Source organism: Rhodamnia argentea, chromosome 10 (assembly GCF_020921035.1).
Source record: "Rhodamnia argentea isolate NSW1041297 chromosome 10, ASM2092103v1, whole genome shotgun sequence".
Taxonomy (NCBI): Eukaryota; Viridiplantae; Streptophyta; class Magnoliopsida; order Myrtales; family Myrtaceae; genus Rhodamnia; species Rhodamnia argentea.
Window position 1 is genome coordinate 21,550,817 of NC_063159.1, and position 27,267 is coordinate 21,578,083.

The following is a 27,267-nucleotide window of genomic DNA, read 5'->3' on the forward strand; positions in this document are numbered from 1 at the left end:
TGCTGGAAAGGCAAATATCCATGTTCTCGGCGGCCCCCATCTTTTGAGGAATTATTTACATAAAAAAAATGACCAACTTTTGGGTGTTATCGACATGTAATAAAAAAAGTCGATGAAAGCAGGGTTTGGTTAGTTATGAACACAATTATCGACAGCTTGATGATTCGACAGCTTAGAGCAATCGACAAAATGTGGAGTTGACAATCTTCGATACAACCGTCAACGTAGTGGAATAAAGCAATTGTTTGTCAAGATAGTGAAGATGAAGAAATTTTCAGGATAGGGGAGTTCATAAGAGTGTTAAGGTACGGAGTCAATGTAATCATTGATGTAACTATACGATAACCGTTTGTAACCTCAATTTGTAACCTTCGCTGGTAACAGTCAATTGTAGGCTTTCAATAGTTACACCGTACTCTTCGAAGACCCCCCCGCGTAAAAACAAACAAACATGTTATCTTTCAATTGCCTTTCAATTTCTACTTTGTCATAACAGTTTCCAGATTCGCGTCGTCAATTAATTTCGGCATGTTTCTTAACTGTTAGTTTTTAGATCTACGACATCAATTAAATCTTATCATGTGTCTTTGATGTAGTTCCTAGGTGCCTTTTCATCGATTAATTCCGGCATGCATCTTAAGTTTCCAGGCTTTGTCGTCGATTAAATCCCGGCACACTTTGTATACAGTCGGTTCCGTTTGAAGTGAAGTTGTTGATTCGCTTTACTACCTATGATATTTCCTATCTGAAATGGCCACAGTACTTGTCTCCTTTAATAAAAAAGTGAAGGACAACTTTCGGTGAAAGGTATTTTATCGCAGAAGCAAATTCCGACAAAATATCTTTTTGGCACGCCTAGTGTGGTCAATTTGAGAAAGTACAATGCCGAGAACAAGGAATGATTCAGAGCCTGACCCCAATGATAAGGCTACACAGTTCCAAACCTCAACTGCTCTAGCAGCAGAGCAAAGTCGAGGGGAAATGTCAAACCCAACTTCGGTGGCTAACATAAAAATGTTGTTCGAGAAACAGCGAAATAAGATGGCGAATCACATAGCGGGACACATCTCTGATGCATTAGGCCGATGGTCGTTAATGCAATCAACGATCACATCCCCAGGCGCAAGACAATGAATCAGGCCATACGGGTCCAACTCAAAACAGCAATTCCCAGGTATGTTCCTCCAACTCTTAGTCAATCCAACCGTGAAAATGATTTAGGCCAAGTGATCCCGCTATCGGCGAGGAAATTACAAAGGTCTAAAAATCCTATTTACCATGAACCTAGGGGCAGGAAAATCAAGTCTATTAATCTACCTACCCTAAATTTAGAGGGCCAGGAAGGGCAAGTTTATCAACTTGCGAATCATGGTCAAGTGGTTGAACTCGTTTCACAAGAATTAGATGTCGACAGAAGAATGGTCAGGCGCCAATATAGAGGAAACCACATCCGGATTGGGTCGACACTATATTGTACCCATGACAATGCAGAACTCAAAACTTCATTGCTTTCACTAAAGAAGATCATTAATCAACCGTTGATCATGTTGGTTGATTTATTACCCAATGTATAGAGGAATGAACAAATTAATTCCTGAGCCTAAGCTGTTCCCTTTGTCTTTATCAAAAACTGCATTTATTTGGTATATGAATTTATCTCCTAATTCAATACATAATTGGCATGAGAAGGAAAGTTTTTATAGAATGACGCCTGAGGTATTGATTGCCAATATGGCTAGAATCTATCAATATGAGATTGGTTTATTGCTTGATTCAAAAGGGCTAGTATAGATGTTTTACTTCACTGTCAGAAAAAGAATTCACAGATTTGGCTTTCAATGGATTGAAATTCAATCTTAGAGAAAATTCGAAGGTCAAAATTTTGCCAATTTATCCCAAATGGCAACAAGAGCATCTAAGTATGAGCAACTACTCAAGAATAAAGATAGAGGGCCAAATGAAGACTTCACACAAAAAACGTGCCTTTCATGTAAAATATGAGATGTATGATACACCTAACCAAGATAAAATTCGTCAAGAAAAATCGAATTTAAGCGTGCATTGACTTTTGATTATCTAATTTGAAAGATATCGATTATCCAATTCTTTTGAAAGGGGACGTTGGCTTACATAAAAAATTTACCAACTTTTTTGTTGTTATCAACATGTGATAATTACTCATTGAGAGCAAAGTTTGATCATTTAACAACAGAACTATCGACAACTTGAAGAATTGGCATGTTGAACAAATTGACAAAAAGTGGAGTCGATAATCACAAATTCAACGGTCAAAGAAGTAACTGTCAATGTAAAGGAATAAAGTAACCATCAAGGTAGTAAAGTTGAAGAAACCATTAAGATAGTGGCGTCGATGAAACCATGAAGATAGTGGAGTTAATGTAACCATCGATGTTTCTGTTCGATAACCGTTTGTAACTACTCTTTATAACCTCCATCGGTATCTATTAGTAACCACCGACCTTAGATTTTAGGGCGGCGCTATTTCAACCCCTTACATGACTAAATCCACTCAATTTTCATCAAAAAGATAAAATTTCCCTCTATCATTACGTTACAATTTAAATAGGTGGTTCCAAATTTATTTACTATTCTTTTTATTAGTTTTCTTATATCTATGTAGGATCTACCTACCATAATTAAGAATTTCATATGTTCAATTTTTGTGTATTGAAGATTTTCCTTGTATATTAAAGGCAATATATATTTTTATGTAGGATATTGCTTTCATAAGAATCTGTTTCGAAACAAGAAATCTAATTCCTTTCTACATTGTCGATCAAATTTATGGATATATTATTAAGAAGATGAAATTTAATTAAATAAGACATTGCATAAGACTTTTTTTTTAAGGTCATTTTGGATTAACAAAAATGAATATCCTCTATGAACTATTTATGCAAAAAAAAAAACAAAAAACAAAATACCTCATCATGCATAATAATTTCCTAGATATTCCTCTAACATCTCATATGCTTTGAGTAAAAGTGATGCGTGCGCATGGCGAACGAATTTCGTTTCGAGTGATGGATGAAAGAAACAATGATAGGTCAAAGTATATAGGGGATGGATAACGATAGATGGATGCAAATGTAGGATATATACGATCTAAACCGAGGGCGTAAAGGACGAACCACTAGCCCACAATAGGGATTGGGATTAACGAAACTCACCGTGACAGCATAAAGGCAACGCCACCAATCGAGGATAAAGGGCTTCAAGATAGAAATGCTCGCCACCAAGGCCTAAAGATTTCACCAGCCAAGGATAAAGGGCTTTTTGGCTCACCACCGAGCAGTAATTCACTCTCCACGGATAAAGAAATCAAAGAGATACCCAATCTCTAAAGATATTCACTCAGGATAAGCAAACTCTCATTTGTATTTTCATTCATCAAATCAACAAGTCTACCTTATAAATGAGATTTCGCCTCTTAATATAGAAGGAATAGACCATAGAAAATAGACTAGGGATTAAAGACTCAACAACTACCCAACCAATATTGGCTTGGGAACTAATAAAAACATAGGGACTAGATGACATTGAAACTAGAAAGCTTATTAAAGTCCTAGTAACTAGAAATGCATTAAAAGACCTAGGAACAAGAAAGCAATAAATGACACAAAGACTTGACTCTTTAGCCTTGTTCTTCTTCTTCCAAATTCGTCCACCAACATGTCCAGAAAGTAGCCATCTTGAAAGATTAGCAAATAACCAAGGAAAAGGCTCAGAACAGCCTCCCATTGATATGTTGATGATTAGCTTCAAAATTCAGCTTCTAACTTGGTGAACCGATAACTTAATCGGCTAGGGAAGAGTCGATAGCTTAATACGTACTCGATTAGAAAGAATCAATAACTCCTTAATCGATAACTCCAATGTCGGCATTTTGGTTATCAGCATCTTAGTTGCTAGTCTTCACACGGAAAACTTCATCTTGAGCTTGACCCCACCGAAAGAAGTTATGACCAGAGCCTATTTTGGCTTGAATAGAAGTCGATATTGCTTGACTTGCCAATGGAATCATGTTGAAATTTTCCCGTTGTTCCTTAGAATCGGTTGCTCCTGCATCTTTAGTTAAATTAACCGATGAGAACCGAGTTGAACTGACTTGGAGCATATAAAACATCATAAGAATTTCTGAAAATGCACTTTTCTTTAATAAGCTAATAAGCATAAACATGTGAAATGCTTAATTATGGTAATCATCCTAAATAAAGATAGAAAGAAAAAAAATAGAAAAAAGGATGAGTGTTGCTCTAACTTTAGATTGTAATTGAAAAGTTGAGGGCAATTTTATCTTTTTAGTGTAAAATGGGGTGGATTTAGTCATTTATGGGGTGAAAATAGTGCCGCCCTAGTTTTAAATAGCCACTTACAATCAAACATGTTATCCTTCAATCATCTTTCAACTTATGCATTGTAGTTATAGTCTTTACATTCACGTCGCCAATTAAATTTCGACATGTTTCTTAACTGTAGTTTTAAAATTCATATCGTCGATTAAATTCCGGTGTTGCATCTTTACGTTCTTAGGCTTTACTGTCAATCAAATCCTAGCACAATTTGTGTACGTCGGGGTTCCGTTTGAAGGGAAGTTATCAATTCTCTAGCCTACCTATGATGTTTCTCGTCCGGAATCGCCACAAAACTTATCTCTTCTAATAAAAATCGAAGAACGACTTTCGGTGAAGGGGTTTTTTCTTATTATGCATATGACTTGAGTTATGATGTTCTTGTCATGTGGTCTCGTTCGGCTTGCAAGACCCGAGCACGAGCACGAGAAGACTTCCATGAAATGATGCAGATTCATCCATGCCTGGTTTTGAGGGGTACGTCCCCTTGGCATGCCCTTTTCCAACTTCATTTTCTTGTACCTATTTTACCGACCATAACTGATGAGAACCTAAAAGAGTTTGACCTAGGGACCGCAAGAAAAGGAGCAAACTTCCTAACCATCCAAGTCATCAACTTATTGGTACATTTTTTTTCCTTACTTCTCCAATAATCTAACCTGGACTATTTGTCAAAAGAAGCAACGCTGTGAAGATTTAGGCTCCTTTTGATTAGCATTCAGAGTGATATGACAGCATTATATCGGCTGTAAAATATGACAAGTTTATAGGAAAGATTTAAGCTTTTTTTTGTTTTAAAAAAAACGAATGATTTAGAAAATATTATCTTTAAATCGACCGCTTGTATGGTTTAAGTTAATTAGCTAATAAAAAATATTTTCATTTTCAGAGAACTATCTATGTCCGAATATTTTCATGAACAATAAAAATATGTATCATTCTTAGGGAAATGTAATTCAAAAGTACGAGATTGGGCAATTGGCCAAGGAATGTGAAATCAAATTGGGTGTGACATTTGATGTCATGTGCCGTCATGTGCATTGCCTCGCCAACTCGGACTGACATCCTTACGTGTTCCCACGTGTCTTTGGTTGCTGAGCTGGCGCTGAAGTCGTGCCACTCCATCTTGATTTATATATCTAGTTACTGCATTTTGGAAAATTTAGTTTTACCCCCTCCCATTTACCCCTCGTTCTCAAAAAGAACCCTCGAAAGTGGGACTTTTCTCGAAATATCTTCCTAGTGCCGTGCGTCTGACTATCACGTGCCCAATTCCATTCGTTTTGGGGGAGTTGCACTTTCCGTTTTTGTTGGAGTCAACGCCTAATATGAGAAAATAAGAGGAAAAATTCTACTTGGATTTGTAATTTTTACTTGGCATTTGGGGCTTGAAATGTAGGAAGATTGGTCAAATTATGATAATTTCTTATCCGCATAAAGGGATAAAGTAGCCTACTTTTTTTTTTTTACTTTGGATTTAAAGAAGAGACGTTCAATTTTGCTTTGGCTTTGTCTTGGATATTGATATCTCTTATCCATATGAAAAAGATAAGAAATTTTATCTCTTATCTGAGTTTCACTAAGTCTTGGATAAGATGCAAGAAGGGAAAGCCAGCTTTGTTTTCTCAAGTCAGCAACCGATCTTCATGAGGTGGTGAACTTGAGCCAACAAAGGCTTAGCATGAAGTTTTTGAAGTTAAGCTACCATATGCTAAAGATGGGCATCGACCGGTAAAACAGCAGTAGTTACGGATACGATTCTCCTTTTGAAAAGAGCTGCTAAATTAAGTTCTCTTTTAGGTGAAGGAAGTATGACTGCCTTACCAATTTAGATCTATTGACAAAACCAAAACAAACATACCAATGTTATAATTTTCATCATTATTATTTTATTTTTTTTGGGTAGACGGGTCTATGAGTGAGAGCTAAACAAATTAGTGAGAGTGTGTCTCTGTATAAGCAAGTATTGCCGTAAGTGGTTTGAGTGTGGTGAGAGAAAGCAGGGAATTCCAATTAATGGCTTGAAGTGCCTTCATTTTCTCAAATAAGAACTTGAAGTGGTCTTTATTTCAAATAAATGCCCGAAATGCCTTCCTTATTTTAAACAAGAGTCCGAAGTGGTTATGCATGTTTCAAATGGGGGCTTGACCTTGTCGGCCAGCCGATCGATCGGCTAAATATTCCAGCCGACCAAGGGCATTTTCATCAAAATACAATTTTAAACCAACTTTTAAGTTAAATTAAATTAAATTAAAAAATTAAAACTAAAAATAAAAATACAAAAGAAAAAAAATGGAAACACAAGCGGGCGGCAGACTGAGTTCATTTTTTTTTTTTTTTAATTTTTAGAAAATAGAAAGAGGGATAAACAAAGAAAAAAATTCACAAAAAAAAAGGTGAATGATGAAAATACCCCTACCCAACTAGTGAGAGACCTTTTTTCGATATTGATATGGTCACTCCAGGCCCTTATTTGAAATAAAATCCACTTCATACTCTTATTTAAATAATGAGGGTACTTCGAGCCCTTATTTGAAACAATGTCCACTTCGGGCCTTTATTTAAAAAAATGATGACACTTCGAGTCCTTATTTGAAATTTTCACAAAAAGTAGTTTGTAATAGTTGTGTGAGATAATATTCGAATGTCATACTCTTTCCATGGTTTAGCATAACAAAAGTGTCTCGAGTTGTATGCTTCAATTCTCTCGTGTTACCACACCATAACACTTCCGCATGCCCTACAAGTGGTATACCTAGCAAGATGCGCACTCCACACTTGTGTCCCAAGAAATAAAAAATCCCCCCTTTCCTCCTCCCTCCTCCCCCCCCGTAACGGTCACATGCCGGCCAAACGGTGGTTTTTTTGGCAACAGCGGTGGCGGGAGGGAGGCACGGCGGCGGTTCAATTCGGGGCAATTTTGAGAGAAGCCCCCACTCTAGGCTGCCTTTGGAGAAACGGTGTCCAATCGTAGGGGCTTTTAGGTAATTTCCCCTCGAGCTCTTGGTATATTGGGCCGAACTACGGAGCCAAGATAGATGGGAAGAAGTTTGTGGAAGAAGTGGGGATTTTCATTCATACGGTTAAAAGAATAATGCGGAAGAGAATTTGATAATTTCTATTGAAAAGAGTACATGAAGAGTCTATTTTCATTTATAGACTTTATTAAAGGACTATTTAAGGAAATCAAGTCGGATATGCGTAATCAAAATAAACATAAAAAATCAGCGAAAATATCTTAAATATCTCTAACAATACAGACTAAGCAGGGTTTCATATTTGACAGCAATTAAAAAAAATAAATAAATAAAGGCAGGCTTTCATAGATTACTTGTTCACATGCTACTTATCTTCAGATCATTATACAAACAATAGCGATATAGAGCTGCTTACACGAAGACTAATTAGACGAGATCATTCGATTTAGCAAGGCCCGCCTACTTTAGATACGGCGCCCACGGGCGGTTCGGATGAATGGAGCATGCTCCGTTAGATTCATTCGGTAATTTCTTCGCTCGAAACCCCTCGGATCGGACCCAAGGAAAGTAAAAAGAAAAAGAAACAAAAGAGGAGGAGGAGGAGGAGGAGGAGGGGAATTACTATTTCAAACGGTGCATCGCATTGAATCGGAGAACTCCCGGGTGAAAAATCATTAATGGACAACGAGAAATTGGATAATAGATACGGTAATAGTCTAATCATGCAAAGATTATTATGTGACGCAAGCTTCGGGGGGGCAATGTAGGTCCTAATGTCCGTGGCCTGCACTGCATTGTGCTACTGATCACGTCTTTTATTCCATGCATACCTACGTGAACTCCCTTTCGACTGCTGAAACGGCTAGAGATACGTCGCATTCGGCGAGATGCCTCACTCTCTACGCGACCATGTGCCAAGGCAAGATGCAAAATTAGGCGGGGGGGAGGGATCGTCCGTGCATCGCGCCAGTTCGGGGTTCGGTCTCGCGAATCGAGAAGGCCGCGAAGAACGAGACGCCGAGGAACCCTAGACGTGCACCCGAATCGAAGAGTGTCGTTTGAAAGTTTTGGCCGAGAAAGTGAATGGTTTCTTACGGTGGCGAGGCTCTTGCTTTTGGTGCAATTAGAGGGACAGTGGTTTGGCGAGAACTTAGCTCAGATCCCCTTTCGTCTGTGACAAAGTCAGCACCATCGTGCCTGCCTAGTACAACGGAACGGAGGGCACATTTGTACCCGGGTCGTGCCTCGTGTGTGTGTTTCGATCGCGTCCCTACTTGTCCAAGTTTGGAAAGGATGAACATGTGGGTAGACCGATATGGCCTTACATCTTGTCTCGTGACTCGGCCGAGAAAGATCCGTGGCTCTGTAAACGGACACACGACCAAAAGCGTCCCCATTTCAGGAAAGATTGTCTGCCCGATCACATCGATGAAGGGATCTTGTCGATCGCCATCGCAGTGTGTGAGCCCTTCTCGCGGGTAATGATCTATTCCCGAACTATAGGCCCCGCCGGTGCGCCGAGATTCGGTGTCGCCGGACTTTTGGCGATTATGATGCTAGTTAATGCAAGTTAAAATGGAAGGTTGAGGGGAAGGTTGAGGAGAAATTCTCGTTGTGGCTTCAGGCTTCAGCTATGAGAAGGGATTGTACAGTTTGCGGACCGGCGGAATAGTGACAAGTGACAACTAGCATTGGTGGGCTCATAGCCTCCCAGGTTGACTCGATGATGCAAGTGTCACGCATTAGCAGATGCCGTCGGGCCGACAAGAGCAGCAACCCACGGGTTGGTACATAGCTAGATCTTTAAACTTAAATATCGGAAAAATTACCAAAAAAAGTTATAAACATATTTCATTGATATTAGTTCACTTTTCAATTTGATCAATTTCATCATAAACATTTTGCATTGATATCAATTCAATTTATTGGGTCAATTTTTGCTGAAAATCGATGACATGAATGCCATCATCCTTCGTGGCGCGACTGCCGCTAACGCGAATAAATTTTAATTTTTTTTTAAATTGAGAATTTTTTATTTTCTTTCTTTCCAATTGTGCTGCCCGGCGGGCGAGGGCCGCCTAGCCGTCGCCGAGGTGAGGACCGCCCTCATCACATCTAGCGAGGGCTTGACCCTTGCAACCTGGGCGAGAGTTGCCCTTGCTTGATTTAGGGGAGAAGTGTCAAAAAAGTCATAAACTTATTGTATTAATACCAATTCGGTCTTAAATCTTTTGGATTTATGCCAATTGAGTTAATCTGGCCAATTTTAATCGGAAATCGCTAATGTGGATGTCGATTGTCCTATGTGATACGGTTGGTGTTGACTTGGACAATTTTTTAGTATTATTATAATAATTTTAATAATTTTTTAAGAATTGTTTTGATTTTTTTTAAAATTACAAAATATATATTAAAAAATATCCATGTCGCCTAGCCGTGCCATGCGGGACTATTGACGTCCATGCCATCGATTTTCGATCAAAATCGATCGAACCGACTCAATTAGCATAAATGCAAAAAATTTATGACTAAATTGACAATAATGCAAAAAGTTTAGAACTTAATTGATACCAAAAAAAGGTTTAGGACGCAAAAGGTTAAGGACCGAATTGACAAAAAAAAAATGTATGACTAAATTGGCACTAATGTAATAAGTTTAGGACTTTTTTGACACTTTTCCCCTCGATCTAGCAAGGATTGGCGGCTCTTGCCCGCCACAATAATAAAAAAAGAAACAAAGAAGAAAATAAAAAAAATTATAGACAAAAATAAATAAATAAAATATTTTATCTGCGTTAGCATCGATCGTACGACCGGTAATAGCCGGCATCCATATCTGTAATTTCCAGCCAAAATTGATTAAAGGGACTGAATTGGTACTACTACAAAAGGTTTAGATTTTAAATTTATTTAAAGGGACTGAATTGGTACTACTACAAAAGGTTTAGATTTTAAATTTATCCAATTGAAACATATAGGACTAAATTAGTATTAATATAATAGCTTTAAACTTAGATGCATGAAGAGATTAATAGATTTCTACATCATCCTACTGTTACTGAGCAAGCAACAATCTGAAAGAATTGCACTTATCCTTTGGCCATCAAAAAGAAAAAGTTTGGATGTAGTAAGCTTAACATGATGCATTCGCTTAAGGACTGAAGGCGTCGCATTGGTCGAACAAAGCCGCGTTCTCTACCTTTCCTTCACCTCCTAATTCAACAGATAAACAAAATACAATAAGATGTAATGCTACTCTGCTTGAACTGCCATCTCGAACACGAATTCTAAAATCTTCGGCAGAGTGCTCTCTCTGAGCCGCAACCAACTTTCTAGTTTCTACAACCCTGCTGGAAAGAAAGATGCATGAAAGTTACTTTACCGTGCACACCGCCATGGTCGAACTTCAGTCAGTAAAATTTTATGCACCTGTATATAACATAAAGACGTAAAGGATTATCGCCCGTGCAACAAGCATCCGAATTGCCTTCTGTCAATTCATCAGTCTATTCTAAATCCAGTGAACGATATAGCCCAAGTAGGAAATGAATAACAGCATCTGAGTCACATTGTAGGGAAAATGTGCATATATCTGTCATTGATCTCAAGATGTCAATTACAATCACTGTGTAAATAATTTTCCTACCTTGAACTATTAGTACACTCCCCACTTCATCATCTGCACCTGACCACAACAACTTCCCACTAATGCTTTCAGTTAGTACAATTACATACACTAGTATACAGTAAAAGACGGCACCTGATGGTGATGCAGATCAATGACACAGATTAGCCACACCTCGCTATATAGTGATGCAATTCCAAGAGGATAGAAGTCGCTCTACATGGTTCGTGTCCAGCGTCCACGTGGAACTGATACGAACTTCCTTCTCCACTTTCTCGCTTCAATTAGAGGAGAGAACTGGTTGGTTGATCAGCAGCAGAACTTAAGTGCCAACAGTTCTATGAAGGATTGACTTAGGAATAAGTTCTGAGTAAATTTCGGGATAGAAGGCCTAATAATGCTTCAAACCCGCAAATAGTTATTCTATTAGCTTATCCTGCCAGCCTGGTCAATCAGTGTACCAACTTGATCACCACATAACGCTCTTGAAATGTTCCCAGCCTCGAGAAGATTAAACACCACAACTGCACAACAATGAAAAGGTGTTGCTCCCGTGCTCATGCAATCTCTGGCAGGGAATAGAACAGAAAATATGCAAGCCCACTAGAATAGAGATACCATTAATTAAACACAGATAATAAGGCTAAACAATTATCAGAAATCATGAGTAACAGACGTGTCAACAGTCAATATTGAAATTTCCCAAACGCTGTCCCTACACAACATAGTACCAAAAGCACCACAATTAGCAAAAAACTACTAACCAGGAATCCCGTTATCTTCACAGAATGTCAATGCCATCATGTCTATGGATGTGGCTCCACGTGAGCCCAAGTCCCTGTAGGAGATATGGTCGAAAGTGACATTGTTGTCTTGGGAGTTGCAATCATAAACACCGTCCACGTTAGTACCTTTAAGGAGAGCTTCCGCATGGACTGAGATAAAACAATAATCTCAATCTCAGAGCCAAATCAAAAAAACATCATGCAAACAACACGATAATGGCATGAGTGCATGAATCTGATGTAGCAGCCATACAATGAAGGGAACACTCAGCTTCAATCTCATGGCAGGCTATGCACATGAAAGTGTAACAATGTGTCAGGTGGAGAGAGAAGGAGGGAAAGAGAGGAATTAGCATTGAGACTAAACAAGTGAATACAGAATTTCAAAGTGGAAGCTTAGACATGCTGCAGAACCATACTCTCAGAAGCTCGAAGAGCTGCAGCGGTGTCTGTAGAAAAGAGAGGATTCCCAGTGCCAGCTCCAATGCCACCAAATATTACAACTCGGCCTTTCTCCAAATGACGAATTGCTCGCTGCCTACTGTATGGTTCAGCAACCTCTTGCATTGGAAATGCAGATTGGACACGAGTCTGAACACCCACCTTCTCTAGTGCTGACTGGAGAAGTACAGAGTTCATCACAGTCGCCATCATACTGGAACAAATTATTTAAGGATAATTACAAATATATCCATGCAAAAGCACCACAAACAATAAACAAATGAAACAACTGCACATGTGGCAGATTCTGTTATTGAAAAGACAATTGATCATCAATCTTTGACACAATCACCAACAGCAATGTGCCTATAAGATAATTGACAAATGCTGACAATTTTTTGAAAATATTTTACTCACTCTAAAGTTTTTAAAAGAAAAATCTGGCAAAGTTCACTGAAAAAATTGTAGATTTCTCAATAGTCCAAACCAGCTAATGCATTTTTTATTTTCTGTAGGGGTCGACCATGATGGATCATTGCACCAATCATGTATTAGACCTCCCCTCTCTGGCTAGTTGCTCATACTGGAAGGATAGTCAAAGAGTATAATTTTTAATTCCAGCAAAGAAAAGAAAAAAGAATCATGGGCAAAGAATGTAGTCCGTCATGATTTTGCAAAAGAATCCGAATATTCAGTCATTAAAAATTTGATGCCATCATTTTAGGACTATAATTATCAAAAGCAGACTGTTGGGTATATATTGAAAGAACCTTGAAACTACGGCACACCAGAAAAAGATAGAATCTTTGAAATTGCAGTGAACAACTTTAGCTATCACTGGGCCTCATGGAAGTATGCTTTCTTTACTCGTCATGAGGAATAGCCATGATAATTGAGAAGGCCAGTCATCCAATGTTTATTCAAAAGTTCTAGAGTAGCACACCATATTACCCGATCTGGTACGCTGTACATCTATCTAAGCCTGTAGCAGTCACCCATGTGTTGCCACAAAAGAAATTGCGACCTCCAACAACAATTGCCACCTAGAGCATCACAAAAGAATGTAAGTTCGAATGTCTGATTAAGCATCTGGCCATGACATGGCCAGACATAAACACCAAGCTAGAAGTACCTGTACACCAAGACGACATGCAATCACAACTTCTCTTGCAATTGACATTGCCACCTGATGACCAAAAGTGGAATAGAAAAGATCATTTTGAGCTACGATTCATTATCAAACCAAATTAACTTGATAACACAAAAAACTTGATCAGAGAGGCCAGCACCAGTGATTACCAAATGAGACCACTGCAATAAAAAGAGATAACAGAATGGAAGATAACCTTTGGATCAATATTGTTTTGTCCAGTACCAGCAAGTGCAGCACCACTAATCTTGAATACAACTCTCCGCCATCTGGGGTTAGATAATGATTTGGATCTGACGACGTTCACGGGGTTTCCCTGACAGGGTGTTGCTCCTGCATATCTATCACAACAATCAAGAGAAACACCATTAAAACAAAACAGTTCGAAACACCATTAAAAAAGAACAGGTCGTGGGCAGAAAGAGGTCAGTCAGAAAATGAACCTTATGCTTTGATTGTATCATCGTAAGTAGCACTTTACACGGTGCTGTAAAGTGCAAAATCAAATTTTGTGTGTATGTTATACTTTCTTTAAGAGGATAGTGATTCTATGGAGCAATGGAAGCATTTCCAGAGAACTTAGAGATCAACTGTCGTTTTTCCGTTTAAAATACTTATGGATAATACAAGAAGAGCACCATCACAAAGAAAGGTAGGCTCTATTCCTTATGAATTGTTGTTGACATCACAATTTCAGAGCCCAGGAGTTTGATACGTGAAATATAGTGAGGTTCCAGAAGTGGCCAGCCAGACAATTAGCATCCGATGCAAAATAGAAAAGATTCCAGACAAACCATTTATCATGCCTAATGCAAAATTAACATGAAAAATTGACTGTAACTAAGCAAAAGCTAATGATCTTGGCCCATCATACTCATAGTGACGAACTGTACCAAAATTTGTGGTGAAAACAGCCAGACTAAGCCAACAGAACCAGTCACAATCTTCAGATCTACGCCTACTGAAACTCCACCATACTTCCAGGAAAAAATTGACAAATATAGTGCAAAGTTTCTCCAGTCTCCAATGCACTTCTGTGCATTATCCTGAACATTCCAATTCTTGAATTCCCATCCCAGTGAAAGAAGTGCAGGTTTCTCCACAAAGAGCTATCATACAAGGATGAAAGTTTCTGCATGTATTAGAATGAACATTCCTATGAAGCTGGCTGGGCAGTTGAAGGTCTCGGAACTGTAAATGATTAAAGTCAACTGGACAGAAGATTAAGGGTGCCATCGAAATTAATTTTTGTGAACAAGTAATATTCTTAGATGAAACTAAAGTATGCTGAATATTCATTGGCCTAAATACATTTATATATCTGCTGAACTATCTATAACTTCAACCAAAAGATGGATCAAGGATTGCGCATTCCCCATTTCTAAAATCCTATAAGATGCTACTTTGTCCTTTCCACCAACTAATATCGCAAATTCCCCCATTACACATGCACCATTTCCTTAGTAAGACAACTAAATGAGTCCTACAGATGGGAGCCAATAACCGGTCCAACTCCCGACAAGCGAAGAAAACATCCACAGAGACTGAAAGCAAACACAACTAAAATACGGCCCTTCCACGATAAAATCAGACATGTTCCAGCAGCAGAAGTCTAACTAAACAAACAGATCTTCCCTGCCACAGCTATTCATTGCGTTCCCAGAAAAATGCATTCAAAATTATCCCCAAAAGAGTTCTCCAGTCTCCCACGCAAGTATGAACAGAACAACCAAAGCATAATGAAAGATCTCGACGAGCCTTAGGAGATTCAAATCAAGAACAACAATCAGAGGAGAAATCACCTTTTGGACTGCTTAACAGAGGTAGCAGAAGTAGCGCCTGCTTTGTCGTCCTCACTCGCAGATTTCACAGGCAACGAATTGCCAACAATCTCTTCCAACTTCTTAAACCACGGCCAGTGACTCGCCGATATGCCTCCGTTACTCATCCGATGCTTCTCCAACTTATACCTTTTCTTCAAATTGTCCACCTTGTTCTTGCACTGCTCCACGCTCTTTGTCTGCTTATCGCAGCGCTCGCTCACGGTCGCCGCCACCTCCTCCCAGTCCCTCCCTCTCAAATTCCCCCTATTCAGCTGCGTGAACTTCTCCGTATACGCCTCCAGGAGGCAGGCGATCGCGGCGTCGCTCCACTCCTCCCGATCCTTCCTATACTCCCCCCCTCCGCCGGAGCTCCCGCCAGCCATCCCGGCGGCCGTGGAAGCTTTCGTCTTCTTATAGTTGTACGGCGTGCCTCCGTCGCTGAGCTCTTCCTGACTCTTCCTCTTGTCGGATCGCGCATCGGCGCGGGACTTGCTCGGATCCGATGCGGCGGCGTCGAACGGATTCGAGTTCTCGTCAGTAGAGAACGGATTCACGTCGTGGAAGGCCGCCTCGGCGTAATCATCGCCGCCTTCCTCGCGGACCTCAGCGCCGGTCGGCTTAGGGCTCGGCGGCTGCGGCGGCGCGTGGATCGGGGTGGATTTCGTCGGAGGAGGAGGGGGCGTGTACCGCTGCTGAGGCGCGTAGGGCTGATGGAGATGGTGAGACGGAGGAAGAAGGTGGTGGTGGTGAGGGTGCGGCTGAGGGGGTTGGTGGTGGTGGTGGTGGTGGTGGGGGTGGTGGTTGTCGTCGCCTAACAGAGAGAAGTCGTCGTCACAGGAGGCCATCGGGAAGCGGAGGGGGGAGGACGTTAGGGTTAGGAGGTGCGGAGGGAGACGACGTTAGGGATGGAAAATGGGACGGTGAGATTAGTTCGTCAAGCTTCTTAACGGAAGGTGACGAAAGGCCGTGACGTTTGTGACGGCCCCGGGGTGAAGTTCTGTTCCCTAACGGGGTTTTGTGGACAGAGCGAGGGTAGGCTAGGCGCGTGGGAGTTAACGGCGACGACCGTTACTACGGTTTTTCCCTCTTTTTCACGGCCCTTTAGATTAAAACTACTTTTTGAGATCGTTTTGGCCTAAAGCAACTAAAAAAAAAGGTTAGTTTCTCGTGTCACGGAGCGAGAGATCTAGGTCCAACGCCGGCGATTTTAGACTCAATTGAATGAAAAGGATCTATTCTTAATGCGACAGATTGATACAATGCACGCGAGCGTTGCGGTTTGGTTATTGCACCCGGCTCGGCGGTGGAAGTAGCCACCGGAATGCCTCGTGCAGATCATTTCGTGGCCCGGTATGCTTATGCCGATGGTGAGGCGAGGGAAGGGAAGGGGGTAGGGACTCCGACAGGTTTCAACAATCCTCTAGATTCCAACGAAGGGTTCGAGGATGCAGATGCTCTAGGGGGTTGGTATCCAAGGTGATCGAGTGACGGACCGATGACCAAAGTGGCAGGGGATTGCATAACACTGGGCTTAATACACAGTCGTCCCAAATGAAACGTCTCGAGTGGCAGGAAAGAGATTCGACTAAAGCCGAAACATTCTCGTCGGCATGCTTACATCGATTGGTGCTTCGGTATGATCGAAGAAGCATATAGCTGCAGAAATGCTCCAACTCTTTGAATAAGTGAAAAGAATATTGCTTCGCTTCGCCAGGGCGTCGTCGGCAAAGAGGAACACCAGTTTGCTCCTCCGAAAAAAGAGCATAAACCGTGCAGAAAGAAGACCGATGTTGTTCCTGAATGCCAAGATAGAATCAAGTTCTGGTTAACTCGGCGAAGCAGGGCTCGTCTTTCGCCATTTTCATCTGAATAAAGCCCGAGAAAGAGATGCTCGAGAAAACAGAGAAGGCAGAGATGTAATGGAACACCATGCCCACACACTGCTGCAACAACTGCCGCTCTATCACCGTCGAAGTCTAGCTTCCGCTTCCGACTGCAACAAGCTGAAGATACGGTGGACATCTATGATGCGACTACGGAAACAACAGCAGTTGTATATGCGCACAGGCATCTGCACAAAGCCGTTGGCTCGGTATCCCGATTTTGACGCCGGTGATTGCGAAGTTGTCGCCATCTTTATCGAACTTTGCCATTGTATGCGTCGAGAACGACTTACACAAAGCACAAATCGGAGATTGCTGCTTCAAATTTAGCTGCCGTGCAACACAATTCATGCTATAAGTTCAAGCAGGAGCATGATGGACAGCCCATTTCAGCACAAATGCTTGTGACCTCAACACACCAGCAGCATCGTCACTTCACTTTGACAGAAAAATGTCCTCCTATTTCAATCCCTACCACGTTTCACGTACAAAGAAGCATTTTTTCCCGGCCCCTTTAAACCATTTTCATCTTTTGGCTTATCGAGTTGGAACACAGCTTGCCAGAAAAAAGATTCATAACTAATAATAAATAATGGTCGGCATCTAGAGAAGTTAAGAGCTGATCATGTGCATACTAAATTGAGATAGGTACCCAAATTGTTACCACATCAAAAGTACCTTGAATGTGACATTCATACAGAAATACTGAGATCACAACTACATTTCTGAAGAATAACCAGTTCTTTGTGTCTACTCTATCTCACAAAATGTACAAATTATCCCGTGATCGAGGATGGTTCGCTCCGTTTGTTGGCTGAATGTTGCTGCTGCTGTTGAAGATCGAGCAATTCGAGCTCCTTCTGGTGGACGAGAAGCATCATCCTCTCGTTCTCCAGCCTCCTCCGCTCGTTCTCGAGCTTGGCTCTCTCCATTTCCCTTTCCTTCTTGCCGCTGAACTTCACCCACTTCAGCCTCTGCTTCTCGAGCTCGAACGCCTGCAGCTGGTAGCTCACTTGCTGCTCCTCCAGCTGCAACAGCTTCGCCTTCATCCACTGCTTCTTCTCCCACGGGCTCCTGTTGCCGTCTTGCGTCACGCTCATCACCTCGCCGCTCAGCTGCTGCATGAGCACGGGAGAGAGCGAGATTAGGCATTTCCTCGGCCTTTTGCGTGACTCGTTGTGATCGTGTTCATCTTCATGTCCGTGCCCGCTGTGGCCCCTCGAACCAACTTCTCCCACCTCATCATCACTTTCATCGTCATCCTCATCTTCCGAGTCTTCGTCCTCGTCATCGTCAGATTCCTCTTCGCAGCTTCCTCCCTTTACCATCTTTGAAGCCTCGGTTTCTGTTTTACCCAAATGATCACCCGCTGCAGAGACCGTAGAGTGAAAGCACCCTTGCTGCGGCAACTGCTGCTGCTGCTGCTGGATGTGAGACGGCTCCACAGCCACCTCGGGTGAGGGGTGCGCACCGCTGGTGCCACCGGTGCCACCAGGACCATGACTGCAACTACTGTGGTAAGCACACATCTCTCTAAAGAACAAATGCTTTGAGTTGAGCAACTTCTTAACTTCTTCCTTCATCTTCGGCGACAAATCCATCATCTCCAACAAGCTCTGGTTCTCCACCACCCGGCAAGCTGTCCCCTTGCCGAGGATGTCGTTGACCCGCTTATACCTCTTATTCAAATCATTGAACTTGTCCTCGCACTGCTGCGGCGACACGTAGAACCCTTTTTCCATCATAGCTCGCGATACCGACTTCCACTTCCCTTTCTTCTGAAGCAAACCCGCAGGCTTCTTTTTGGGGTCGTTCGACTCCGAACCCCCCTCGTCGCCAATATATAGCACGGCCGTTATCAGGAGCCTAACCATGATGTCGGTCCACTTCATCCTCTGCCACGGAGAGGACGCCTTCCTCTTGCCGTCCCCAGCGCCATCATCAGCATTGAACCCGGCCTCGTCATCATCACTAAGGGTCGACTGTTGGTTGGACTTAGCAGCGTAGGCATACCCAGGTTTCGCCGGCGGCTGAGACTGAGGGTGGCGGTCGCCCTCATGGGGGGCATAGGCCACCAATTGTGGGTTGTGCAAGGAGTGAGGGCTTGGGGCATTTGGGGGGTTCTGCTGCTGATGCAGAGGCATTTCTAGACCAAGCATTCCTGGACCAATGCCTCCATAAATCCCGCCGCCTAAACCATTGGTTTCCATCAACATAATACAAAACAAAAGACAGATTCTATCTTCAGTTCACTCCTACGAATCTTCCTTCCCTCTCAGAAATGAATCTCCTATGCCCGATTTTGCCAATAAAGATACAATTTTTGACCCCCTCCCCAAAGAAGGCCAAATGCCCGCATACAGAACCAGACTTCTTTCACCTCGTGATAAACAAAAAAACAGAGAGATTCCCACACAGCCCGACAGATAAAAAGAACATACCCAAGTCAGCGAAACCTCAAGAGACCCCGAAATGCAACACCGAGAGCCTGGAAAGCCTCATCCATGGAGTGCAAGATTCCATCTTTTTGCCTCTTTTTTTTTTCAAAACCCAGTTCAGGATAAAAGGAGGGAGACCCAAGAAACTTCTCCAAAATTGAGGAAGGAGAAGAGGCGAGCTCGACGGGTTTTATGGTGGGGAAGATGAGGGTGATGCCGATGGACGGAGACAGGAGCCTGTGGCACATACGGCGAGCACAGCAACTGGTTTTGGAGAGGGAGGGTTTCTGGTGGGAGCTGACAGGAAAAACTGCCCATGGTTTTCGAAGGAGAAGTCGCAACCAGCTTTTCGAAGCCAAAAGAACCCACGGTTTTCATTCAAAAGCTGAAACTTTGAGTGGGCGAGGAGAGAGAGAGAGAGAGAGAGAGAGATTGAAGACCGTTCCACTCCCACCCTTTTCGATTATGCCACTGGCGCTGGGGTTTCTCTTTAAATATTATTACCATCTGTCGTTCAAAAATTTGCACTTGCATAGGAAGTTCAATGCATGAAACATAGGAGGAAATTACGCAAGAAGCTGTCCAAATACAATGCAATGAACATAGGATGGTAATAAGGACACTCTCCCTTTTTTTTTTTTTTGGGTCCAAATAAAACTGATGTTTACTTTTTGGCGTTTTGCTCGCAGATAGGCAAGATGAAAAGAATGGCTGCGCGGATAGGCAAGATGAAAAGAATGGCTGCCCATTTTAGTTCGCTAAAATAGATGTTCCGTTCGCAATTTACTTTCCGATGATATAGTTATTCCTTCTCTTGTTTTAGAAAATTAGATCTTGAATAGCTATTCCTCCAATCAAATCATGCATAGCATTTCTCAATTCACTATTTGCTGTCGACTATAAGCAAAAGTTATTGCATTCGTAATTACAGCTTATAATATCATAATGTGGAACCAATATTATCAAGAAAACGTTATGATTGTATGTATCTCACTAAAAATTGTAGTCGAATGGGTTTAAAATTGGTCTAGGTCCGATTGGTGGACCAATATAATGCAATTTTCTCTTTATCGGAAAGAGCTACCCAACAAAAAAAAAAAAGGAATTTAGCTCAAAACTCAAATTACATTATAAGATTCGACATTCAATCCAACTTTATTGAGAATAGCTAGTCCATTCTAATCCCTGCTATAGTATATTCTATTATCAAGGAGTACATATTTCTTTCACGTGTCTCGTAGTATTTGATCCATTTAGGGATTTTAAATTAAGATATGAGTTTGATTATGAAAAATGATAGAGAATTAGGCTCCTTCTATTTCATGAGAAATGAATTATTTCGAAAATAATTTTTCAAAAACAATCGCTTATAGCGCTTGTAAAAATGGATGAACGAAAAATATTTTCAAACTTCAACGAAATATTGAATATATTTAGACGTAAATTGTTATCGACAATGATAAGATTTTGTATTGGCAAATTATTTTAAACGAATTTTTTTATATTACTTATGTTTTGCAAAACAAACATAACCTTAGGAAGTTGTCGTGTTGTAACCTTGATTATTTCCTATTCCCAATTTACCCCTAGATTCATGCTGTAAGATTATGGAACTGTAAGCGGACCGAGGAAACTACGTGCTGATGATGGCCCTCCCTTCCCTAGTTCTCAATTTCTTTAAACATCAAGTAATGATTAAATTTAAATAAATGAGAAACTTAGGTAGCATTTTTTAACCCCAAGTAAGCTGAAAATTATTGACTTCTCATTGTACGTCGATTCACCGACAGATTTTGTTCATCAAATTCCATTTATTATCCTTCAAGTTTTTTTTGACTATTTTGCTCGGAGCATATAACATTAAACGAATATATGATAAATTTGTATCGTTTTCATTTTTTTTTCCACATTCTACTTCTTTCGAGAAGAAGATCTTGTAACTACCAATCTATTCGACTATAATATTACCCCTAGCCTGTTTTTTTCTTTTCTTTTCTTTTTTCGGATGAGTTAGAATATTTATTTGGATTAATGCCACGAAAATTTCCAAACCGGTACATCTAAGATAAATTTACTTCAAACTATTTTTTTATCATAAAATTTCCAACCTTGTACACTTAACATAAATTTATCTCAAATAATTTTCTTTTACCATAAAAAACTCCAAACCGATATACCCGTAATAAATTTATCTCAAACTAATTTTTTGACAACAAAAAATGCAAAATTGGAACATTTGTGATAAATTTATCCTCCGTTAGTTTTCATTAAATTTTACCATCAAATTGCTGAGTTAGATGGCACAAAACAGTTGACCAATATGCCGATTTAGGATTTTTACCCTATGCTTGTCATAGAGGTATCGGTTTGCAATTTTTATTAATCCGATTTAAAGAAAATTAACAGATGATAAATTTATCACATGTGTATCAATTTGAAATTTTTAATGGTCAAAAAATTAATTTGGAGTAAATTTATCATATGCGTACTAATTTGAAATTTCTAGTGGTCGAAAAAATAATTTGAAGCAAATTTATCACAAGTATATCGATTTGAAATTTATCGTGGTAAAAAAAAATAGTTTGGAATAAATTTATTATAGATATACCAATTTGAGATAATTTTATGAAAAATATATAAATTTAAAATTTTTTGTGATATTAATCGTATTTAATTAGAGTCGCCTGCATATATATATATATATATATATATATATATATATATATATATTTTTTTTTTTTTGGGGGTTGGTGGGGTTTTGGGTTTTGGGGGGTTATGTAGGACTCAAACGCACAATCCTTTTCAATTAAAATAGAGAAAACCGGCTCGTAGGAAAGTCAAACGCACTTTTACCCTCGGTCAAACGTACTTAAATTCTTGCTCCCATTGGAATTTTCATGGGACACGTCTCCTAAGCTTTCCAAAAGAGAGAATCTCATTCCTCGTGGATTTGTCCCGGAAAAATAGTTTCTTAAAATTTATTTGTATTATTTATAAAAGGGAAAAATCCAAAAAAGAGCCTGAAGTCATCTTGTTTTTTCAAATAAGGGCCCAAAATAATCTACGTTTCAAATAAGGGCATGAAGTGCCCTTATTTTCTAAAAAAAGGACATGAAGTGAATATTATTTCAAATAAGGGTCTAAAGTGATGATAAAATCTCAAAAAAGGCCCGATTTCAAGGACATTTTCGTCTTTTTCTTTATTTGATTTTTTTTTTTTTTTTTAAATTTTTTTTAATATGTTTTACACTCTCTCTTTTTTTTTTTTTCCCTTCACTCACTCTCTCTTTCTTGATGCGACCAGACCCTCCCCCTCTCTATCTTTTCTTTCTTCTCCTTCTTTTTCCTTCTGTTGCTCACGACCACCCCTCCATCTATAGATGCCAACCACCCATCCACCTCAACCCACCCGCGGCCGCGCCGCTCGACCGTTGGTCCTAGCTTCTCGCCGCCGCCGCCACCGTTCCGAGCCCTTGCACCCGACGCCGAGAGACCCACGAACCCACGAGCTCGGTGAGGTCCGACCCGATTCTTCTTCTCTGCTCACCGCCACCAACCACCCACTTAACCACCGACTCCACCTCGTGCCACCAGCCATCTGTTCAATCGCCGGCCCGCCCTCCCGTCGCCACCAGATCCGAGCCCGAGAAGCTCGGATCCGCACCCGACCCAGCACCTTGAGCCGTCACACCACCAAAGGACCCTACGGCTTCCCTCTACGAGACTCGACACCACCCTCAACCTTTTTAGTCGCGACCCACTGTTGCCCCGAGGCCATGCCGTTGCTCGAGCGACCCTCGCCCAGATCCGGGCGACGACCCGCGGCCCTTGATCCGGGCGGGGGCCGCCGATCCCACACAGATCCGGGAGAGGGCCCGACCCTCTCTCGGTGACCCTCGCTTTTGGCTAGTGACCCCGCCGGCCTCCGCCTTCGCCGACCCCCCATCGGCGATGGGCCGGCGACCACATAGGCGGGAGGGGCAGCCCTCCCCACTGTGTGGCTTTTTTTTCTTTTTTAAAAAAAAAATTACAAATAAAAAAAGGAAAAAAAAAAGATGAAAATGAACAAAAAAAATTAAAATGTGAAATGTCGAAAACACCCTTCGAGTCAGACTTTTTTTGAAATATCGTGGCCATTTCGGGCCCTTAATCGAAACATATCATGTCACTTTTGACCCTTATTTGTAACATGGTTCATTTGGGGCTCTTATTTGAAAAAAATAAGAGGACTTCAGGCCCTTTCTTGGATTTTTCCCTTTATAAAAATAAGCCAACGAAAAAAATATTTATCATTATCCACAATCATGCGTAGGCACGAATCCACAAACATGTGTAAATATGAATTGTCATTAATAATTAAAATATTTTTTATTGACTAATTGATTCCGACAATACGAGCGATCATTTTTAAGATAATATTTTCCAAATCATTTATTTTTCGAAAAAACAAAAGCACCTTTAATACTTACTTCCTTTTGCATTGCACCAAAATGGCTTGTCGGAATCCTTAAGCCAATCTTGTTATGGCGCAGGATACCAAAAGATTACTAGAGATGCAGCGTTTTCTATCTCCCATAACAATGCGGGAGCTTCAAGATTATAAAGCCCTGTTTGATTCAGTATTGAGAATAAGCATTAGAGCTCTAAAGTCCATTGGACAAATGCAAATGGTGTTTGGTTCATTTTTTGGCTCATTTTGAGAAAATGCAATTGCATCTCAAATGCTCTCCAAAATTCTTTAGCCTAGAGGTACTTTGAGTTAAAGGACTTTTGCGAAATACAATTTAATTTTTTCTTTTAAATTTGTCACTTTAGCTTGCTGCCACCATCGCCGCCGCCGCCCATCGCCACCAGCCACCCACCGGCCGTCGCGCACCTCTTGCCGTCCGCAACTCGCGCCGACCGCCGCCAACCACCGTCACCGATCACTGCCGCCCACCCACCACCGATCTCGGCCGCTCACCGACCGTCACCCGCCGCCCGCCTCCCACCATCGATCATCATCGCTCGCCGACCGTCGCCCGCCACCGCCACCCACCGCCCACCGGTGATCGCCGCCGATCGTCGCCCACTGCCATCACCGCCGCCACCGCCGCCGATCGCCTTTTTTTTTTTTTCAAAAAATAAAAATACTTTACAAAGTTCATTTTTCACCAAACAACATTTACATCAAAGTTGTTTTCCAATGTATTTTTAAAATACACTTTATCAAACACTACTTGCATTTTAGAAAAATTCTTTAATCCAAAGTATTTGTATTTTCTTTAAAGTCCCTAGTCAAATATTAAACCAAACAGTCCCTAACTTAATTGGAAGACGACAGCCTATCTCTCCCTCGCTCACTCAATCGCCTCAAGGATCAAAAAGCGACTATCCATCTCTCTCCGTCAAGACTTTTTCTTCTTTCTCTCCAATCCTATGCTCGCCATCGAATTCGCTTCCAAAATCAATTCCTGATTAGAATCAGTATACGTACATACACACACCATCAGAACGTGACATCACGTGAGATGGGAAAAATTACAACAACAAAAAAAAAAGTCCTAAACGTATTGTAATTGCGCCAATTTATTTACATTTTTTTTTTTGCCGATTCGATCCTAAACCTTTTGTAATCATGCCAATTCAGTCCATCCGACTAATTTTGGCCGTCCGACAACATAATATTGTAATATCTTATTATTTTCTTTTTCTTTCTTTTATTTTCTCTTCCCTCTTCTTCTTCTTCCCTTGGCCGGAGGTGACGACCCGGCTCACCGCAAGCTTTGCCCGAGGCTGGCGAGGTGCACCTCGCCGACCTTCGCCTCCGCCTAGTTGCTGGCCAACGGAAGAAGAAGAGGGAAGAAAAAAATTAAAAAAAGTAGAAAAATACTACAATATTATGTCTCCGAACGGCCTATGTCCACGTCAATATCGGATGGACTGAATTGGCACAATTACAAAAAGTTTAGGACCGAATCGGCAAAAAGACGATTTAGAATTGAATTGGCACAATTGCAAATATGCTTAAGACTTTTTTAGTAATTTTTTCTGTGAAATGAGAAACCATATTTAGAGCAAGAAGGCATAGTCATTTCGTGCCAGATACCATAGTCGTATTTCTTATTTTAACCATTACAAGTTGTCTTCGTAAACCCTTCGGCCAATTGATTTTGCCCTTCTTCTTCTTGTTAGGTAGACGAGAGGAGGAGCAAAGAGAATAGCTACCTAGGGTGTCACGAACTGAACTGAAAATCAAACTAAAATCCAAACTGAACCGAAAACTCGGTATTTTCGATTCAATTTTCAGTTCAATACGGTTAATTAGGGAAAATAACCTGTTTTTTTTTTTTTTTTTGCCGGTTCAACTTAGTCCAGTTTTCCGAACCCAAAAAAAAAAAAAAAAAACTCAGTTCCGTTCGGTTCATGGTATAATGGAACCGAACCAAAAGAAATTTGATTTTTTTTATCACGAACGTCTCTCACTCTCCATCTCACCTCCAACTCTGGCTTTTTGTGTCTTTTAAGAGCGACCTTCATTGATTTCTCTTCCTCCTCAGAGCAAAACTGCAAGAGGACATCACTTGTCTCTCTCTCTCTTTGTGATTCCTCCCGAGACTCGTCTCTTCCCTTCCCTTAGCCATTTTTCTGTCTTCCATGATAGCTCGTCTTTTCTTTTCCTTTTTCGTTGGTTTTTGTTTCCGAGTCTCCAGTTGAAGTTTGTCATGAGACATTCTTCGAGCAATTTTGCCTGAAGCAGCGCCTAGAGGAGGAAGCAAGAGAGCAGCGAGGATTTCGCTATCTTTAACTCAGGAATAGAGCCTCCATGGCCTAGCGAGCGAGCATCCTGATCTGGATGCTCGATGCCTCCATGGCCCATCGAGTCTCCAAATCTGAGGCGTCTCCACCAAATCGAAGGAGACGACGACACGCCAAGGTCCTGTGCAGCGGGCGGCCAACAGGTGATGTTATTTTGGCATTGAGTTTTCGCGTGTTGTGGATGGCCGAGAGAGGGGGCGGCGGCAGGATTTTTGTTGCATGGTGAGACAATTGCCAAAAGACATGGGGCAGAATCCGTATGTGGTGGTGGGTGGTCAGGACTTGAGACGATTGCCGGACGCCTCCATGGTTCCGTCAATGCGGGACGAAGGGGAAGGGGCCAAAGAAAAACCTATTTCGTCTCGCTCAAAAAAAAAAAAAAATCCAAACTGAGCCAAATCGGATTTTCGATTAGGTTCATACACGGTTCGACTTGAAATATATCCACATCCTAACAATTCAGTTCAGTCTAGATTTTCTGAAAATCCGGATCGAACTAAATAATTGACACCCAGCCTTACAGCTACCTCGGCGGGTGTTGCGCGTTGCTTTGGTTGGTTTTCACTAAAGCAACTAGTAAGACTTTTTTGAGTTTTCCCCGCCCCCATAACCTATAAAAGGTAGAAAACTACATACCAAAGAAGAACAATAAAATGAAAAGCCACAACGACATTACTTACAGAGTTACGCTCCATCCTGGATTCCAAGCACAATTTTCTCCAGAAGAAAGTCATGAAGGAGGACTTTGTAGTTGCTTATGAATATTGTTACATCATACATGTGAATCGCTCGAGAGATCCTCGTCATTAGCTACCCCAACACAGCTTAAGAATCAAATTGAGTGTTCAAAGCGAGATACGTTATGCACACCTAAGACTTCTTCACGTGCCCATCTCAGCCGGACATGAATAAAACCCAATCTCAACCAACTAACCCAAGATGGATCACCCAAACTACAGGCAAGTAGTGCACA

General features: G+C 41.1%; 2 protein-coding genes across 2 annotated transcripts; both read right to left on the reverse strand.

The window, feature by feature from the left end:
* Nucleotides 1–10,920: 10,920 nt before the first annotated feature.
* Nucleotides 10,921–16,093, reverse strand: LOC115735119. Its single transcript, XM_030666217.2, has 7 exons — nucleotides 15,155–16,093; nucleotides 13,549–13,693; nucleotides 13,335–13,388; nucleotides 13,154–13,245; nucleotides 12,181–12,416; nucleotides 11,741–11,911; nucleotides 10,921–11,500 (listed from the first exon to the last, which is right to left on the reverse strand). The coding sequence occupies exons 1-7, from the start codon at nucleotides 16,018–16,020 to the stop codon at nucleotides 11,403–11,405; spliced, it is 1,662 nt and encodes a 553-aa protein (XP_030522077.1). The 5' UTR covers nucleotides 16,021–16,093; the 3' UTR covers nucleotides 10,921–11,402.
* Nucleotides 16,094–17,718: 1,625 nt separating this feature from the next.
* Nucleotides 17,719–19,915, reverse strand: LOC115735150. Its single transcript, XM_048270988.1, is given in 3 exon segments — nucleotides 17,719–18,377; nucleotides 18,454–18,551; nucleotides 18,554–19,915. Coding segments are annotated over 3 exon segments (1,362 nt in total). The 5' UTR covers nucleotides 19,275–19,915; the 3' UTR covers nucleotides 17,719–17,834.
* Between the last annotated feature and the right edge of the window lie 7,352 nt (nucleotides 19,916–27,267).